At 38.7% G+C, this 18,587-nt stretch overlaps 1 protein-coding gene across 11 annotated transcripts in view; it reads right to left on the bottom strand.

Moving 5' to 3' along the window:
* Positions 1-18,587, bottom strand: part of sorbs2b (sorbin and SH3 domain containing 2b) — a 45,579-nt gene that overhangs the window by 3,080 nt on the left and 23,912 nt on the right. For 8 of the 11 annotated variants that reach the window (XM_056769349.1, XM_056769347.1, XM_056769350.1 and 5 more), the window contains 17 exons: positions 18,107-18,261; positions 17,306-17,372; positions 16,717-16,800; positions 16,325-16,523; positions 16,095-16,209; positions 14,823-14,906; positions 14,267-14,323; positions 11,553-11,602; positions 10,521-10,699; positions 7,649-7,734; positions 7,492-7,538; positions 7,278-7,392; positions 6,266-6,394; positions 5,792-5,983; positions 3,835-4,674; positions 2,392-2,538; positions 1,631-1,744 (listed from right to left, as the gene is read on the bottom strand). In XM_056769349.1, coding sequence (XP_056625327.1) covers positions 1,631-1,744; positions 2,392-2,538; positions 3,835-4,674; positions 5,792-5,983; positions 6,266-6,394; positions 7,278-7,392; positions 7,492-7,538; positions 7,649-7,734; positions 10,521-10,699; positions 11,553-11,602; positions 14,267-14,323; positions 14,823-14,906; positions 16,095-16,209; positions 16,325-16,523; positions 16,717-16,800; positions 17,306-17,372; positions 18,107-18,261 — 2,660 coding nt within the window. Of the gene's footprint in view, positions 1-1,630; positions 1,745-2,391; positions 2,539-3,834; positions 4,675-5,791; positions 5,984-6,265; positions 6,395-7,277; positions 7,393-7,491; positions 7,539-7,648; positions 7,735-8,659; positions 10,169-10,520; positions 10,700-11,552; positions 11,603-14,266; positions 14,324-14,822; positions 14,907-16,094; positions 16,210-16,324; positions 16,524-16,716; positions 16,801-17,305; positions 17,373-18,106; positions 18,262-18,587 lie in introns of all 11 variants that reach the window. The other 3 variants (XM_056769358.1, XM_056769351.1, XM_056769354.1) reach the window with 3 other exon arrangements.

Below are 18,587 nucleotides of genomic sequence, written 5' to 3'. Positions count from 1 at the left end.
ATGAAATACGTTTGAGATCCAGGACTACCGGGGCAAAGAAAATCTCGGTTTCTAAGCCCTTAACCAACATACTGTATTACACAATATGTCTGCTTTAAAGGGACAGGTCACCCTAAAATAAAAACTCTGTCATCACACCGTCGAGTTTTTTCAAATCTGTATACATTTCTTGTTCTGATGAACACAGAGAAAGATATTTGGAAGAATGCTTGTAACCAAACATCTCTTGGCCACCACTGAAAACCATAGTAGGAAAAATGAAAATGCTAGTTAAAAGTGCCCCAGAAGTGTTTGGTTTCCTACATTCTCTAAAACATATATTTTTCATGTTCAACAGAACAAAGAAATGTATACAGATTTGAAACAACTCGAGGGCGAGGTAATGATTACAGAATTTTCCTATTTGGGTGACCTGTCCCTTTAAGGACTTCGAAACAAATGCCTGAAATTCTGGAAACGAGGACTGTACTCCCCTTCTTTGGAAGGAAATGAGGGGAATAGGTGGCTTGCCTGGCCCTGGGGAGTACACCTTGTTTAAGCTGTGTACACAGAAGAAATCATTGGGACATTCCCATGAGTTATCAAAGCACGCTCTGAACACACGGCTTAACCAATACTGCGCGAAAAAGCCAGTCTCTTCTGCTGGTTTGAGCCACAAAACGCTATCCAGCACACATACTGAACGTCTGCAGAGATCCACTGTTCCAGATCCAAAGGTCATGCAGAAAAACCAGTTTAAGCACACATTTATTGAAACATGCAGAATCCAACCTGTGTTAGGTATTAAATGTTATTTCCTCAACTGTACAACGTGCCGATACAAACAAACAAGGCCGACAAAGTGTTAGAAGTATCCCTCATAGGGCTGCACGATCATGAGTAAAATGATTATCACGATATTTTGCTCAACATTTTAATCGCGATTATTTTGTCAGTTCGGAACTTTTGTACTATACTTTAAAGCCAATGAAGGTCATAATCTGCTGCCATTGAACTTCTTCTACACCATATTTCAAAGCACACAATCAATCATCTTAACACTCTTTTTAACAAGTTTAACAATTTGTGACCCTGCGGAATGTAATGAAACGTTGCTACTCCATTTTTTATTTCTTGTTGTATTACTATTGGTCACACCCCCAAATTGTGGGTTTTGCAAAGAAGTATTAAATTAGTAGAAATGCAGTGACATTTTGGCAGTTTAAAAGATAAGAGGTTTGCGATGATTTTCTGACCTTATCGGGAGTTTTGTGCTTGCTTTTAAAACATTAATATCATAACGTTTATGTAAAATTAATTGTGGCAATCGTTATCACGATTTAGATGCGATTAATCGTGCAGCCCTAATCCCTCATATATTACACAGTATTGGATACGGTACAGATGAAATGAATTGTATAGAGTACAATAATGTCAACATATCATACGCATACAATAAGTAAACAAAATGTCTCGTATCATGCCCTTCAATAGTTATTTCTAGGTCTTGTATTGCAAAAAAGTAACATTGCGAATTCCAAGGTGAAATTCATTGGATGACATGATTTGTGTAGGGATACTTTGAAAAGCCTAAAAACAATTTCTCTCGAGTCAATGAGCCATTAACACACAAGGTGCACATATTCCCTACCCTATGAGATGATGAAAAGTTTAGACCTCTAACAGGCGATCCGCAGGACCTCCTAGACATCACAGGGCTACGAGGGGGCTTACCGACAACCGCAACATCACGCCTTAACACAGGCTGAAAGAACCACAACCAGGAGACTCTTAAATGGGGTTTTATGAAATCAATGTACACACATTTTTCAAAAAAAAAAAAAAAACTATAAAAATATTAACATGAATGAGTGGACCTGGCATCAAATTTAAGAATTTTCTTTAGACTATTAGTGCATGAAGACAATTGTGCATCTGTCTAATTGTTTCTCATTATGTATCAGTTGCTCCAGCCAAGCATCCATTACACGAGCTCTGTTTATTATGATGTTATTTGTACCATTCTTCCAGGAAAAAGCCTATAAATATCCTTTTAAGGGTCATGTGATTATGGGTAGTGCAATTACTGTAAAAGGGGAGGATTGGAATCAGGGTGGTGGGAGTTGGAGGATTCATTATTATTTAATCATGGATATATTTGCTTAAATTACTCCAGCTTTCTATCTGAACATAACAATTTCCTATATGGCAGACAAACGTTCATTTATTTACAGAATGAGTTCATTATGCTTAGAAAAATATCTATTGGTAATGTATACTGCAACAATGATGCACTCAGATACACATAAACGTTACATAGGTCACATAACCTGAAAATGTTAGAAGCTAGTAAGAATAGAGGGGGGTAAGATTGGAATGGGGACGTGTCACTAACAAGCACCTTGTCATTACCTTGACCTTTTGGGAACGAAAATCCTGTCGAGAGGACAGTTTTGCAGAGAGAGGGGGAGACTGTGACACCCCAGGCAATAGTGGGGTGGAACGTGGGGAGGGGGGAGAGTATTTAGCTGATGTGGGGTGTATAAACGGCAACGACATCTGTGAAGACAAGGGAGAGAGATGTGGAAAGGCATTTTGGGAAACTTTACCCTGCTTATATAAACATATAGGCTGGTCTACGGGGCACTTTTCACGAATAGGGTACAACGCTGATCCTTTGAATGCTAAAAAGGTCGATTGTAGTGAGCTAATGTAAAAACAGAGATAATGAGACTACAGTATATATTAGTCTGTAAATCATGCTACAGGTTTCAAATATTTTATTTATTTATTGTTTATGTTTGAATGCTTTTTTATTTCGTTTTAGGTAGTTTATTAGATTTTTTTTCTTTTTGTGTCAATTTTAAGGAATGTAATATTTTCTAAATGGGGAAATATTGTACTTTAAAAAGCTTAACCATAATTTTTGATAATTAAAATTAGTTCATAACTAGTCTTTACCATGTAAATATTAATTTAATAGATTGTCAGAATCCTTACTTTGTTGTATGATTAATTCATCATTGTCTTATTTTTAAACATTTTGAGAATCTATTCAATTCACACTGAATAAATTGTAACCACATTGTGAACCTACTAATTATTGATGAATTTCAATTGTTTATAAGCATAATAAAGCAAAAATTACAAATAAATCTTTAAACTTGACAAAAATATTTATATTATTTCCATTTTTAGATGTAAGTTTTTTTGAAAATCAAGGAATGTTTTTGTAATTTAAATGTTTTTACTTTTTATAATACAAAATTAATTCATGAATCGTCTTAAACAGAATATGAATTTAATAAATTCAAAATTCTTACATTGTAGCATAACTAAATAATGTTTATCATACAATAATATAAGAATTTTAAGAATCTACTCAATTCATATTGAATACGTTGTAAATCCATGGTAAACATACTAATTATTGATAATTTTACATTTATTTTAATTACCAAAATAATGAGCAAACATGATAAAGCACAACATAACAAAAAAATCATATTCTTTAAACTTGACACAAAAATAAATGTAATCACATTATTTTCAGTTTAAAGTTCAACATTCATGTTTGTCAAGTTTAAGGAATGTTGACTATTTGAGATGTTATGCTTGCACACAGTTTTTCAATAGATTCTCAAAATTCTTACATTTTTTTGTCAATTGAATAATACAGTCAAAAAAACATGCAGTATACAATCTTTCTCATAAACATAAATGGGATATGTGCTTCAAATCCTTTAAAAAGAAAGTCCCGGAAGTGTAACATATTCGTGAAATGCACCACTGATGCTTTTGAAAATGTAGATATTATAATACAGTTTGGAGTTATCACCCCACAATGAGCTCTACCTCAAAATCTGACCACTCATTGTGGTCAGATAATACTGGACTAAATGTATTTGATGTCAGGGACTGGCTGTTGTCATCATTTGTGTCCTCCTCTATAAACAATTTAGGTAACTTTTCTGTAATTTCTGGTTCCTGGTGATAAAATCCCTCCTCTTCTACAAGCGCCCCCTTTGACTGGCTGGCTTTAATGATGGACACTAACTCCTCGCACAGGTCATCCTCAGTGTCTTTTAGAAACAGGGTGTCTTTGTGAGACACGTGTTTCTCAAAAACAGCTAGGTCAACAGGACTGCACAGTTTAGGAGAATCTGTCTTGCCTGATTCGTGGTGCTCTTTGCTTTCCGAGAGCTGCAGTTCTTTCAGCGTTAAATCAGATTTTTGGATGGGCAGAATCTCTATGACACTGCTAGACCTGGGGCTGTAGTCGAATGTGGATGAGGTGGGGGAAGGCGTGATTGAGGCAGAAGTGAGGTAAGGTTGAGGTGATGGGCTGGGATCAGGAGACATGTAGGACTTTGGGGAGGAGATGGGAATGAAGTGGCCCTCTTTGAGCGATGGAGTGGAGATGTGGGGGGTGAGGGCTGGAGAGCGGCCCAGCATGGACAATGCAGGTGAGAGGGAAATGGCAGAATCCAGCACTTCAAAATCTAGCTGGAAGTTGGAAGGGAAGGGAGGAGGTGTTGGGGCAGGAGTTCCTGAAGGAGACAGACCCAGAGTGAGGGCCAGCCACTCGCTGGTGATGGCCTGAAGGTGCGCTGCTTTCTGTGGGCTGGGTGAGGATGATGAAAGCGGACGGAGAGTTGGGGATGGAGGGCTGTAGAGGGTACGTGCAGATGATAGCTTGAAAGAGAGAGACAGAAATACAGAGTGACAGTGGAGATACAAACTGAAAAACAAGAGAACGGAAAGATAATGAAAGGGACAGATGGAAACATGAAAGATTTGACCGTTTCGAAATACCCCCTCGAAAACAAGGTTTTAAAGCAATAATTCAAGCAAAAATGCAAATTCTGTCATCATCTAGTCAAAATCAAAGCCTGTACGACACTCTTTCTTCCATAGGAGCGCAAGAATATATGTTCTGCAGAAGATCTAACTGTTCATCATTTAAGTACTGTGAAAAATACCTTTTTGACTCCAGGCCCCCAATTTGTATTCACCAATATTGAAAGGCCCCCCTCCAATTTGTTCCCAAAACAGTTTTATATATAAAATAATATAATATACACTAAAAACTTGATTTATTATAAAAATGGTCAAATAATAATATTTGCTTTGTGTTCCATTATGGAAAAAAAACAATACCGGTTCGGAAACAACATGTTGATATAAAAAAACTGAAAGATTTGCAGCAAACTGTAACCCATTTTTTAATTGACAAATGGCGTGCATTTCATGTGGTCTGCACCCTGAATGCACTGCAATCCTACAAATGAACTTGCTACAATGTCTTATAAAAGCATGCGTATAAATATTTTTAGAATAACGTAAGAAAAAGTGTCAGTTAATTTCTGACAAAAAAATTCGTACAAATAATGCACAGCAAGCTGGCCTTCCTACGGGAGATTGGTATGAGTGTGATTAATCTAATTTAATCCTGCTGAACCCATCGCATGTGAGCAACTTTATCTTACACAACATGTCAAAAGTAATCTAAAGATGACATAGGTGATCTATTTTGACTGTTGGACAGTTGCCCTCCAAGCCAGGATTAATTTTGTCTTTGCCACCTTGTTGGCAATGATGTTACTGCTAATGAACTCTGGCAATATGATATAAATAAAAGCTTTTACAGTCTTGACACCATTGTATTTAGCAGTTGATAGACTTAACTAGATCAAAGTCAAAATCTCATAATACTTAAAATCCAGAGATCACTCCCTACTGTGATCAACACCTGAGCTTTACAACTGTAATATGTAATGTATTTTAGATTTTGTTGTGGGTGAAAACATACCCTACTGTGCAGTCTGTCATTGGGGTTGCTGGCGGGTATACTGGGCCCAGGAGGTTGACCGGTACTTTGTACTGAAGACTTCTTAGTAACATCCACATAAGACATCGGAAAAATCCCTTGTTTGTTTGTACCCAGGATCTTGCCCTCATACCAGTTCTGATCCACTTGACGCAAGAGAATGACACGCTCACCCTGAAGAACATTAACGGTGAAATTTTCAAACATCACGAGAAAGGCATGTCAGTGTCATTTCTTCAATCCAAAAATGAAATGTGGTTGGGGCTATAAAGCACAGTGACAAAAGATACTAGGAGACCATCAAGATGTTATGTGAGTTTATCACATTTAGGACTAAATGCATTGTAGAACACTATCCTTAAATGGTAAAAACAAGAACAACAATAATAGGAAGCTGCTTAAAGTATTTATTGATCAGTATCTATGATGTCATTACTGAGAAAAGAAGAGTTTTACTTTTCTTAATGAAAGCTCCACATTAGTGTCAGCATTGAAGTTGTAGCGAGCGACTGCTTCTCCGATTTCGTTGCTCTGGGCTGGAGGAGGGGGTCTCGCTGGGTGATGTCTCTCTGAAGGAGAGATTTTCTGAACAGACACAAAAACAGAAGAGGAACAGTGAACAAATTCCATTAGAAGATAGTCAATTACTTTCCAGAAAAAGATACAAAACCGCTTAAGTCTTAATCTGTACTCAAAAATATAACTCAGTGAAAATTATCATTTGTTTCGCCAAAACAATATGGAAATAATATGAATATAATATGAATATGTAAAAACATGGAGATTCCTTCCTCCGCAATGAATTTCCTTCACTTTTTGATGAGCATCCCAAGGTGAGACCTGAAAAACCGAGGTGATAAAATACTAAAAGGATAATTTAGCAAGTTCTAGACATATGCTGGTAACTTATAGATGCTAGAAGTTTTGATTTCTTTTGGATGCTTTTAGTTATCACACAATTTATATGGTTAAAATGATGTCCCAGTGAAATAAAAAATAACAATTCTTATTTCTTCATGAAATATTGCAGTAAATAGCTTATCAATGTGGGTCATTTTCTTTTTAAATTCATGCACCCTCATAATCATAATCTGAAAATGCACTTCCCCCCTGACAACTAGACAGCTTGGCTGGAGCATCTGTTAACTCCTCCCCTTCAACTGTCAGTCCGCTGCCAGTTTCATTTAAAGTTCAATGCAACAGCTGTTTTTACACATCCAATCAATTTGCATCTAAAAACGCAAGCCACGCCCACAAAATTTATCCTTGGAAATTCCTTTTCACTCGGAAGTGTGTCGGAATACGGAGGTTAAAATGATCGCAAGTTCCGATTCAAGGAGACTTTAATCTTGGAGAAACTATTCAATATTATCATTCTAAACTGTAGATAAAATCTAAATAAAGAATACGTGTTTCAAAACTTTTGAATGGTAGGGGTTATTATAATTCATTTTAAAGGAGTACAAACCTCCACATATGAGATGGGAAAGATTCCCACATGTCCACGGTACTCTCCTTCATACCAGTTATTATCTACTTGCCGGGTGATGTACACAGTCTCGCCTTTCATAAACGTCAGCTCTCTAGATGAAAAAGCAAATTGGCCATACTATATATATTGTGGAAGCATGAAATTACCCAATACGAAAAATATAACAAGATTTTCCCAAAGCTGTTCATACTTGGCTGTCTGTGCTTTGAAGTCATATGTTGCTCTTGCTGGCAGTTTCTGTTGGGTAAACAAGACCGAGAAATCAAACTCATTTCATCTCAGCATGTAATAAAGTTGATTTATTAAATACAGATCAAATGTTTGTGGTTTTACAACAGAGTAATCACCTCTCTGATGTCAGGGGTCTGTCTCCTGCTTTGTGGTATGTGGCTGCCCACATCAGGATAGCAAAATCCTCTATATGTGTCCTGGTCTGGAAACAAGACACAATTGAATAGATTTACCCACAAGCCTCACAGAGGATCAACACTGTTTCATGCACAGGAACATGGATGGGGTTGATGAAAGAGAAGCGCAACAAAATAAATGAAAAGTAATTAAACAAAATATAAACATAATAACCAACATACTGAATAGTAGCAAGAATGACTTAAACCTGATATCTAGTTTTTTTAAATCTCAGTAGTTATGTTACAATACACCCACCCTTCAGACAGATCCCTAGTAAAGTGTATTTATGTTAGACTCCAAATGGTGAGCTGGCAGTTGTGCGGGCAAGCCCTCAGAAGGGTCTTCATTTATAAACTCAGTGAGCTATGCAAAGACATACAGAACTATGTATTTGACACGAGCTATCGAATGACTAAAGATTATCACAATAAAAAGACTTCCTTCGCTCAAACAAATAAAACTAAAGCCTCAGGTACTGCACCTGTCAAGTCTGAGACAGAAAGCTGTGTAAGCGCTCATAAGAGAGTATGTTTATGCCCAAGCCAATAAAATCTGAAATCTGTTTTTAGACTGCATGCTTCAGCTGCCAAAGTCATATGTCCAAAGCTATTTATGTAGCCAGAAACTTTACAAAGTTCTCTCTTTGTGCGGAGCTCACACCAGGCTGAAAGCTTACGTTAGACTTAACCACAAAAAAAATCCAAAAACGTGACAAAAATATACAAAATGATATGAAATAATTAGCAAGCGTGGGGACAAATCACAAAGAAAAAAACAGATGCCATTCCTCAGAATGTAATAATTCGTTCCTCTAAGCAAGCACATTCACAAACACAGATGGAACGGAGCAATGGCGGTGAAGCAGATGGAGGGACGGTGGAACGAGAACTCAAACACAGGGGACAGCAGGGGATTTGGGACACCAGAGAAGGATGAAGAGGTTCCACCTTCATAGCAGTATTCAGAGTTGTGGTTCCTCTGGTTGTTGTTGCGGTCTGTAGGGTTGTGAGAGGCACTATGGGACAGCCGCGAACACTCGGCTGTGTGGATGCACTGATCGGGCATGGCGTCCGGCTGTGGGTGGTTTGAGCCATCCGTAGGGCTGATTCTACCCAGAACGTAGAGGGAGGAATTCCGTTCAGGAATGTCGGGAAGCAACTCCGCCAGCAACCTATGGAGGATGCTGTTATCCGCCAGGCTGCCCCTGCGCTTCTCAGCGCGTATGTGGTCGTAGATGTCTTTCAAGGCAGAATCTAAAGCCTCGTGCATGCAGCTCCTATAGTTGGGGAATTGGGAAAAAGGTGACAGGCTCTTCCTGCGGAAAGGCACTGGGCTCACCAGGAAGGCAAGTTTGCTGAGTCCGAACTCGGATTCTTCCAGTCGTAATTGTTGCGTTCGATTTTGCTTGGCCCTCTCGTGCTTAATCATGGTGGTGAAGCGTGTGTAAGATGCCGGGCAGCGACCCTTGCAGGAGCTTACGAGCTGCCGTTGATAATGATGATGGTGCCCTGATCCACAGATGCTCTCGGAGGAGTGGAATGAACCGAGATCAAAGTCCCTTTCACTGCAATAAGACGAGCCTTCTATGTGGATGAAGTCGTTGAGGTCGGACTCGACGGCATCCTGTTCGCTATCCGAACAGTCATGATGCACGGCAGATTTGTTTAAGTGGTCACTGGTCACTTCGATGTGGATTGGCACGTGATTGTTCATCTTGAGGTATTGAGGTCGCCCTTCGGGGGGGTTCCTGGCGGGTGGCTCTTCATCCAGTAATGACTCAATTGAGATGCTACGCTTGGGACTGTAGGTTCTTTTGAAAGAACATGTGGTCAGGCATTCGCCGCCAAGATTTGGCATGGATTTGGATTTCTGGATCAGACTCTCAAATTGAGAAATCCGGTTATGCACCATGTCTCTAGGCACCTCCTCGTTGCAGTCATTGGAGTCAAACGCTCTATCCCTACGTTGTTCGCTTTCATACTTATGGATCCTGGATTTGACTGAACAGATCACGGTGGAGTTGATCAGCTCTTGCCGGTTGATGTGATGCATCTTCTTGTAGAGTTTGAGGAAGCCTGGTGCATCATGGGCCGAGCGGTGCCTGATCCTCTCTCTACGTTCTTCAGGCTCCCTGATGTCACCACATTCCTCCAGTTCCCCGTTATGCAAAAGTGACCCTGTGCTCTCTGAACGTGTCTGTACTTTTTCTCTCCCTTGACCTTCAGACAGGAGATCATCACAGCTCCAGGACTTAAGTTTGGGAGATGCCTCCTCAGTGCTTATCCAGTTTTCGTGGACTGTTTGCCAACCATCCGGAAGGCTTGAGAAGTCCTCTGAGATGGGTATAGCTGTGAAATTTTCGTTTTGCTGTTTGCTTTGATATGTGGATTCTGAGGTAGCATAGTTTGGACTTTGACAGTTTATATGTGCTGAGTGCATATTGGTTACATCCCCACCTTAGATATCCAGCACAAGCAGCATGTTAAAAAAGAGATATGAGAAGACATTAAAAGGTAATTGACCGACAGAGGAGAAAAGTCAGGATCTTTATACTAAGAATCCATGGAAGAAAACCGGGATCTTGATCAACAAGCCCTCTCTGCATAAAGCGGCAGCAATTGAAATGCAACACTACACTGAGAAGCGATTTAAACACTAAATAATTCATCCAACTTTAGTCATGCAAAAGGAAACCCGTTTAAAATTCTGCCCGGCACTGCGAGGAGCAAAACAAGTATCGTCTGGGAATTTTCCCTGTTACCAATTTTTCAAAATAAAGTAAAGTGTGTCTGCTTCTCCGATGTATACCTTTAGTTCTGGTGGAGGCAGGGGAGCTGGGGCTGGTGAGGGGGGTCCTCTGGGCGCTGCTGCTCCTGGACGGCTCTGGGGGTCTGACAGAACCCTGTGTGGAGCCCACATTACTCTGGGTCCTGGGCTGAGAGGATACAGGTTCAGATTGCCGTCTTCTCTTGTTATCACTTGCAGAGCTGAGGAGTTTAAATGAAGTAAAGACTGAAGAAAAGCGATCATGTATATAGACTAAAATGAATGCGAATAGCGAAATATTCTGGATTACTACAAATAAATATCTGTTTTTTGTGGCATGCTGCTAAATTATAATAAACTGTCAGTTAAATGAATCAAAACTTGAAGCAATTACTTTAATGCACTTCTTGTTGGTGATGATGTATGATAACCAGACATTTTTACATTTACATGTATGCATATCCTAAGCAACATTACATTTGTTTCTGGGAATGTGCAATCGCTGGGATCGAACCCGTGACCTTGTATTGCCTCTGATTCAAACCCTTGACTTTGGTCAAGCTTAGATCAATTGAAATGGGCACACAACTGAAGGGTCAGTGAGGAGGGCGAGTGTTTTTTTATTTCTACCTCACAAGAATAAGGTTATTCCATCTGTTTCACCCTAAACTCACTCACAACAAGCTTTACAAGTAACAAACAACAACCAAAAATGTACAGACAATAAAATATGGATTAATACTGTCACCGCATTAGCCAACTAAACTTCGAACCCTATGGCATTAAATTAGAGAAGGCACATTTTTTTTATTATTTTATTTTTTCAGTTAAAGAGCTCAGTTGAACAAAAATGATTAGGACCAAATTGAATGAACAACACAAGTGGTTACTCCACACGGCATGCCAATAATCCGCTAAAATGACCTTGAGACCAGTTGGTTTCATGCAATTGCAAAAAAAACCAGAAAAGTGATCAGCATCATTTGCTAGCAGATTTGTCTAAATTGTTTTTGGGGTCGGTGTACAGTAGACCTGCATTCAGTGAACAAGTGTGGGTGGGTGGACCAACTGTACCTTATTGGCCTTTCAAGGCTCCTTTCTTTGGAAGGCTGATAAATAGAGGTCTGAAACAGATGAAGAACAAAGAATCAAGTTCTTCCTTAAATTCCACAATTGCAACACATCTTCAGCATTTCCAATCAATCACATCCGACAATGATCCAAAATCTGTGAAAGTCCTAAATGCCGTGTCACTGACAGCCCCGGCCAGTCCCAAGACGGCTAGATGTGTCAGACCACTTACAAGCGTTTCTATGTCGAACAAAGCGGGGAATTCCTTGTACGCGTTGCTGGAGTAGATAATCATCTTTCTGTTTGTTAAAGCTCCGAGCGGTGTTTTGTGGAGCAGCTCTTCAGACCAGCAGCAGACACCCCTATCGTTTTTTTAACCCTCTTTAAAAGTAGCCCAAGCATGCAGTACCAGGAATGCCATCCCAGTGTGACACATTTACATTCAGTAAACATAAATACAGCTCTGAGTGGGGCTGCAAAGCCTCTGTAATCATTTTTAGAAGTTCTCTGTTTGGATTTACAGCATTCCTCAAACCATAACTGTACACATTGTGAGCTAAGTTCTCTTCTTTACTTTCACAGGTCTGTAGTAAAGTTTTTGTATCTTGTGGTAAATCTATTATAACATTTCAGCTCGTGCACTTATAAAATGTAACGCAGAGAGAAAAATGGTTTGGAGTCGGAGTATCCTCACAGGGCAGCATGCCGTGGACATGGTCAGCAATGAATACAAACAAAGTAACTGTCAGTAGTGATTTTGAGTATTTCAGCAAAGGCAATGAGAATGATGGTCTGTCAAAGTGTCAGTTAGCTATATTTACAATGACAGAAAAAAGCTCAAGAGTGAAACAGGATATGTAATGTGACACTGGAGCGCTGTAGATGTCCATAGATCCTTCACCTACTACATACATAAATCTACAGGGTGACAGAGGAAGTGTGTACTGTCACAGGATGAAATGTATTAAAAAAGAGAAGCAGTTATTATGTCAAACAAACGAAAGATTTAATGTTATAGTCAGTGTATTAGGACAGTGGTTCTCAAACTGGGGGCCGTGGTGGATCCAGGGGGGACTAAGATTTTTGTGGGACAAAAGAGCTAACCCCCCCACGAGGAAAGAGACAAGTAACAAACACTACTTTAAAAATGTATTTTAAAGTTGGCATGAAATGGAAGTAGCGATTGACTTTTTTTCTATATCGTTATATATATACACGAGTGTAACAACTTCTGATAAGAGAAAAAACTAAACGGTGGGACTTGATTTCATTCATGTATCTGAACATTGAAAGTTGGGTGTTGGGCGTTGAAATGGAGTCAGATTTGTAAGCCAGTTTGCAATCAGTCAGTCGCTGAAGAACTGCCCTCGCGCCATTCCTCATGACCAGAAGTGAAGAGAGGACGTTTCGAGGGGGGAGGAGGTTAACTCTTTTGATTAAAGATTACAAGTGCAAATGAATAAAAAACATAACGATATGTGCACTGATAAATAATTTATATATAAATACTGCAACACTGTGTAAAACAATGAGAAATATCATTTTTAATTTCATGCCGACTTTAAATTGTCCCAACAAAGAATTGAACCGAACAAAAGAGTCAATGTATCTATTTGCGTATAATGAATAAGATGTGAATATGTTGACTGGACAAACTCAGTCAACATGTTTGTTTAACTACATTAAACAAAAGCTTTGAAAGTCCCAGCATGCGTATTTATATATATATAAATATTTAGTGCTTGCTAAATTTATGCCGTTGTTGTTGTTAGCTGTGTGTTGTATTTAGAGTTGTTTTTTAATGAATGATGTTTAACGATCAATGTTTTGACTGATGAAATTGCATTTAACGCAACGTGTTGTGTTTAAGCAGATCAATGTTTTCAGCCTCTCTAAAGTTGAGGATGTGTATAATCTAATCATATAACAAAGTTAAATAAAAACACAGTTTCAGTTGGGTGAATTAAAATATCTGCATTGCTTACACAAACAAATGCCATTACATGTCCACAATTTATTTTAACAGTGTTAAGTAATTATTTCCTAAACACGTTTATCACAATCCACTGCAAAACTACAGAGGAAGGATGTCATCAGAAACAACGGAAAACAGGGTTTAAAACTGTTTAACATTACGTTCAAGATGCAAAATGCCTGCAGTGATCATAACTGTTTTACATAAATATATATACACATACATATCGCTGCTAGTTTTCTAAAAAACCTGAAATCTCCATATTTTGTGTTTTTTTGTTGTTGTTGCAATAAATCATTATTATTAGTCACTCTTTTTACCATGTCTACACTATTGAATTCCTTATAGTGATAGTTCACCCAAATTTTGTGTTCTGTCATCATTTATTTACCCTCTTATGAATTTCTTTCTACCGTAGAACACAAAATAATATATTTTGAAGAAAGTTCCGGAACAGCGCTTGGCCCCCATTCACTTTTATTGTATGGACACAAAACCAATGCAAGTGAAGAGGGCCAGTTACCAACATTCTTAAAAATATATTTTTCGGTGTTATGCGGAAGAAAGTCATACAGGTTTGAAATGACAAGAGGGTGAGTAATTTTTTATTTTATTTTTATTTTTTATTTTTGGAGTTTAAAGAATCTAATGATGTCACCAATGAGCAGGTGTGTCCATTGAGGCAAACTCGGTCATCAGAATAGGTCTCGTCATTAGCGTTTCCCTTAATCTATTCATTTACCTCTGGTGGGGTCTGAGGAGAGCTCTCTGGGTTGTAATCGAGACGTTTTTTCGGAGGCTTCAGTGGGATAGCGCAGGAGGTGGCGCAGAGATGAAGGGAGATTGACAACCAGGGAGAAAATAAAGTTACATGACTGAGTAAAAGAATGCTGGGAAGACCACTAACCAAAGTAAAACACACCAAGCACACCCGTAACACAACCTACAGCACGCCGAGGCTCACGTATCACTACACTAAAGCTAGTGTTACAAACACCTTGCAAAAAGTGTAATAAATGCCAAAAACGTTGCTTTTAAATACAGCAAAGAATGAAAGTCATGCAACTTAATCCCACACCACATTTAATATCAAAAACTGTAGATTAATGTTAAACCAGGCACAATGCTAAAATGCTGCTGGAAAGGAGCAAAGCTCCTTAAATTGAAACACAGAACCTGAAACACAGTGTGTTAAACGTACGAGCCGACAGCACGTATCTGACCTTTCCAACCTCACACCAAAAGCAAGCGGCATGCTAGCAGCGCCAAACCAAAAACACGCAACTAACCACACTTACCGGCCGCCCAAACTCCAGCTCAGCAAAGAACTTATACCACGGCTCATTCTCTAAGTCTAAGTCCTCTGGCTTTAAGTTACTCGTCTGGTGAAGAGAATGAAAATCGATGAAAAAACTGATGGAAGAAGTGTTGGAAAAAGTAGCCATGGTAGGTGAAAGATTATAGACATCAAAATGAATTAGGAAATTGTTGTTGTGAAGAAGGCATTGATAGTAGTGTCGATGCATGATTCTCTTCTGTCCAGCAGAGGGCAGGAGTACACCACGCATTCTCAATGCAGAAAGACAAACCGCTCCAGCTGATGCAAACTAGTTTCACTAACCTTATAAGTGACCTTGACCACATTACACTGTCAATTTATCTGTTCTCTTTCACTGAGTCGGTCAAGCTCTGTCAAGCATTACAGCTCGATTTTAGCAGAATACAGTGAACCAATATCAATGAGCTTCAACTGCTGTTGGCTGACGATGAATTGTCTATTAAATAAATGCGATTATGCCCTTTAATTGTCTGTTTAAAAGGCTTTAACAGTAATAACGATTAATTATAATTTTTTTATTCAACGTAACTAGTAACATTCCCTATACAGTGACCTTAACAGAAAAGATTGTCTAAACAGAAGAAACTGAGATATGAGGATGATGTCGTCTTGCTGTGTAGATGCAGCAAATCTGGAATCACTTTAATAAAACTCAAATGATGAAGAGATCTCATTCGAACGTAACAGTGAGTGTAGATCAAGGACGGTGGATGTAAAATGCTGCAGATTTTCTAAGGATTAACAATAATTGCGTTATCTGAAATAATTGCGTTTGTCAAATAATTCCGATGAGACGATTATTTAATAATCATGACAGTTCTACTGTCATGTAAATTGTAAATACAATTCTATTTATGTAGAAAAACATCCATGGGTGGTTGCATCACTGACAGAGTTGAATGCATGAAGCTTTGCTGACATTGTGTACTGTGCAACTGACAGTGCTAAATTAGTAACGCCCGGTTCACAATCTGTCTCTACCCATAAGGCCATGGGGCATTAATTCTAAAATCAATATTTGGCTTGAAATTCTAAATACAAACATTGTGCAAAAAAGCCTCATACCCTATGTAACATCACTGAAAGTTTATGTTCTTTTAGCTGACTTGAAACAAGCCAAATAGGCTATATCTATATTTCTTAACTCTCGTAATGTATTTGACCTATTCTCATTTCGTCCAGAGTTTTACAGAAAAATACCATAAACTGAAACCGTTCACTGGTTACTTACCACTCTTTCCTGCTCTAAAACAGAAGACTTCCCAGGCTCATAGTCAAAAATACTCCTTGGCTCCGCTCTGTATTTCCGCGTGTCCACCTTTCTATCCGGAGGCTCCCAGTCATTGCTGGAAAAAAATAATAATATTAAAACTGTCCGAGACAAGATCAAAGCTGGAAAATCAAATCAGAAAATCCTTAAAGTAAAGAATAGTTTTATAAGACCGGATAGATGGTTGTTACATGTCAGGTGTGCTTCTGCCCCTTTGTATGTCCCTGTCTTTGGCTCTGTGCTGTGTTGATGTTAAAGTTGGCAGAGGAGAGCCCACGGGCGTTCTGAAAGCGTATATGCCGTTATCAGAGACGCTCTGGGTGATGGGCCGGTAGGTGCTGGATTTAGGTGCAGGATGAGCCTGAACTGGATTAGGTGGGCCATGTTTATCTGACAAACATAATATAATATTATAACTGTTTTCAAATATATTGAGAAATATATTTTTGCATAACAAGAAAGAATGATTCATTATTTATTTGTTTGTTTGTTTCACTTATCGAGTGTTTGTACTCATAATAGATTTAGAATAGTTTCTTTACACAAGTTACATCATGTTGCTTTTGTATAAAGTGAAACGAACCGAAACATTTTTTAGCAGTAGTTGTACCAGTATTTGTAACGGGATCACTGGCAGTACGGGACCCACACAACTCAGCAAAACTCTCTGCAACAAAACAAGAAAATCTGTAAGAAGCAAGATTATTTAAAATACATAATGAGATGCAAAAGAATGGGTTGATTCTTTGACTCCTGTAATCTTTTATGCTTTCCCCTCGACAGTCTTTTTCCAGTAATGATGCTGCTATAATCCACAGCCGTTTTTATTGCTACACATTTTTAGTTGCCCTTCTCGGCAAAGAACTACACCCCGAGGCACACAGAAAATGAAAGCTCTTCATCTTGTCTGACATTATTGCAGCAATGGATATTGTACAGTCTATTCCAAGTTGCAATTACAAAATATTTTTTTCCGTTTTATGCACTCTTGAGATGTCACCTGGTAATAACAAACGAATAAACAACATGCATAGTAAATGCATGAACGTGCCAATAATAAAATATTTGATTAGTTTTTCTCCCAATGCTCTTTTGTTATTTCTTTATATTCCTTGTGTTTACAGCATCATTTAAAATAGCATAAATTAAATATATAAAATATAAAGTCTTACCTGGTTTAGGCACCACATGAATCTGTTTAAACATGGTCTTGTACCAGTCTTTTGGCCTGTCAACAGTCTAAAGCAACAAACAAATAGGATTTTTTGATTACGGGCCTTGCAGGTGCTTAAAGATTAAGATACCAAGGTCCAAAAGCATATTTTACAAACAAATACAAAGCAAAATGTGTTTGGTGACATTGAATCTAAAACGCTGTAAGCAAAAGACTGCAAAAATGCTGATGCAATCTGCCTCACTATGTGACACATCACTGTCTGTAAGCCCATCAATGATGCTGAGCACAGCTGCCTCTGTTTCCCTCAGGCTAAATAAAACCCAGTGTGGGAAACTGCAATTTAAAGCACAAATCAAAACAGCCAGTCCCATGTGACTGAGACCGAATAAAGATTAATTCAAGAACTGCCTATTATAGGTGTGTACTTCCCACGATGTGTCCAGTGCAACAGAACCAGAGGGACATCGTAAGAAATATACCATTTAAAAACATCTGAACATCATAATTTCAAGTAGATTTCAGTAGTTTTTAATATATAGCATGATATACAAGATATTTATTTTTTGGTAAATAAATAAATTAACAAACCTAGCATTTAAAAATATGCATACTTACATTGTTCACTCCTAGTTATAAGATTACAGAGTACAAAGTCTTAAAACACTGGTAAGACTTGTTTAGCACAAGTATGCTTTAAATAAAAAGACTACATTAAATGTTTGAAATACTACCAAAGCTTGTGTTAGTTACAATACTTATAACAAACGAGTAGCATCCCATAACAGCTGTCACCTACCGTTCGTATTGCGAATGGGATCCCGGATTCATCCACAGGACCGATTCCAGAAAAGATAGGAGCTTTCCCCGTTGTTGCTTTTCTGTCAGTCTGTGGAGCTCGAGAAGGGAAAGTGGGTTCCACGTTGGTGTAAATCGGAGTGCTGGATTCAGAGGCTGACGGGAGGAAACAAGGGTCAGGTTGGGGTGTGAGACTTTTGAGTAATTCCCCTGTCACTACCCAACATTCCCATGTCAGTCGCTGGAAAATACAGCCAGGTCAGGGATAGAGCGGCAATGCAGAGTGTAACTCCAAATCAGAAGCATCCATAAATAATTTGATCAGATTTAAAGAGGAAGCAAAGTCAGCAGCTGGGTTCAGCTGTACAGGCTTTTTGGGGGAAAACAGGAATACGGTCTGTAACTATGTGACAAAGGCCAACCTCACACACGTGCACAGACGCTCTAATCCCAGTCGCTCAGCTCCTCCCTCACCCCTGATT

Source organism: Triplophysa dalaica, chromosome 16 (assembly GCF_015846415.1).
Source record: "Triplophysa dalaica isolate WHDGS20190420 chromosome 16, ASM1584641v1, whole genome shotgun sequence".
Taxonomy (NCBI): Eukaryota; Metazoa; Chordata; class Actinopteri; order Cypriniformes; family Nemacheilidae; genus Triplophysa; species Triplophysa dalaica.
The sequence above is the reverse complement of the archived record's forward strand: the minus strand, read 5'-3'. Positions and strand labels throughout refer to the sequence as shown.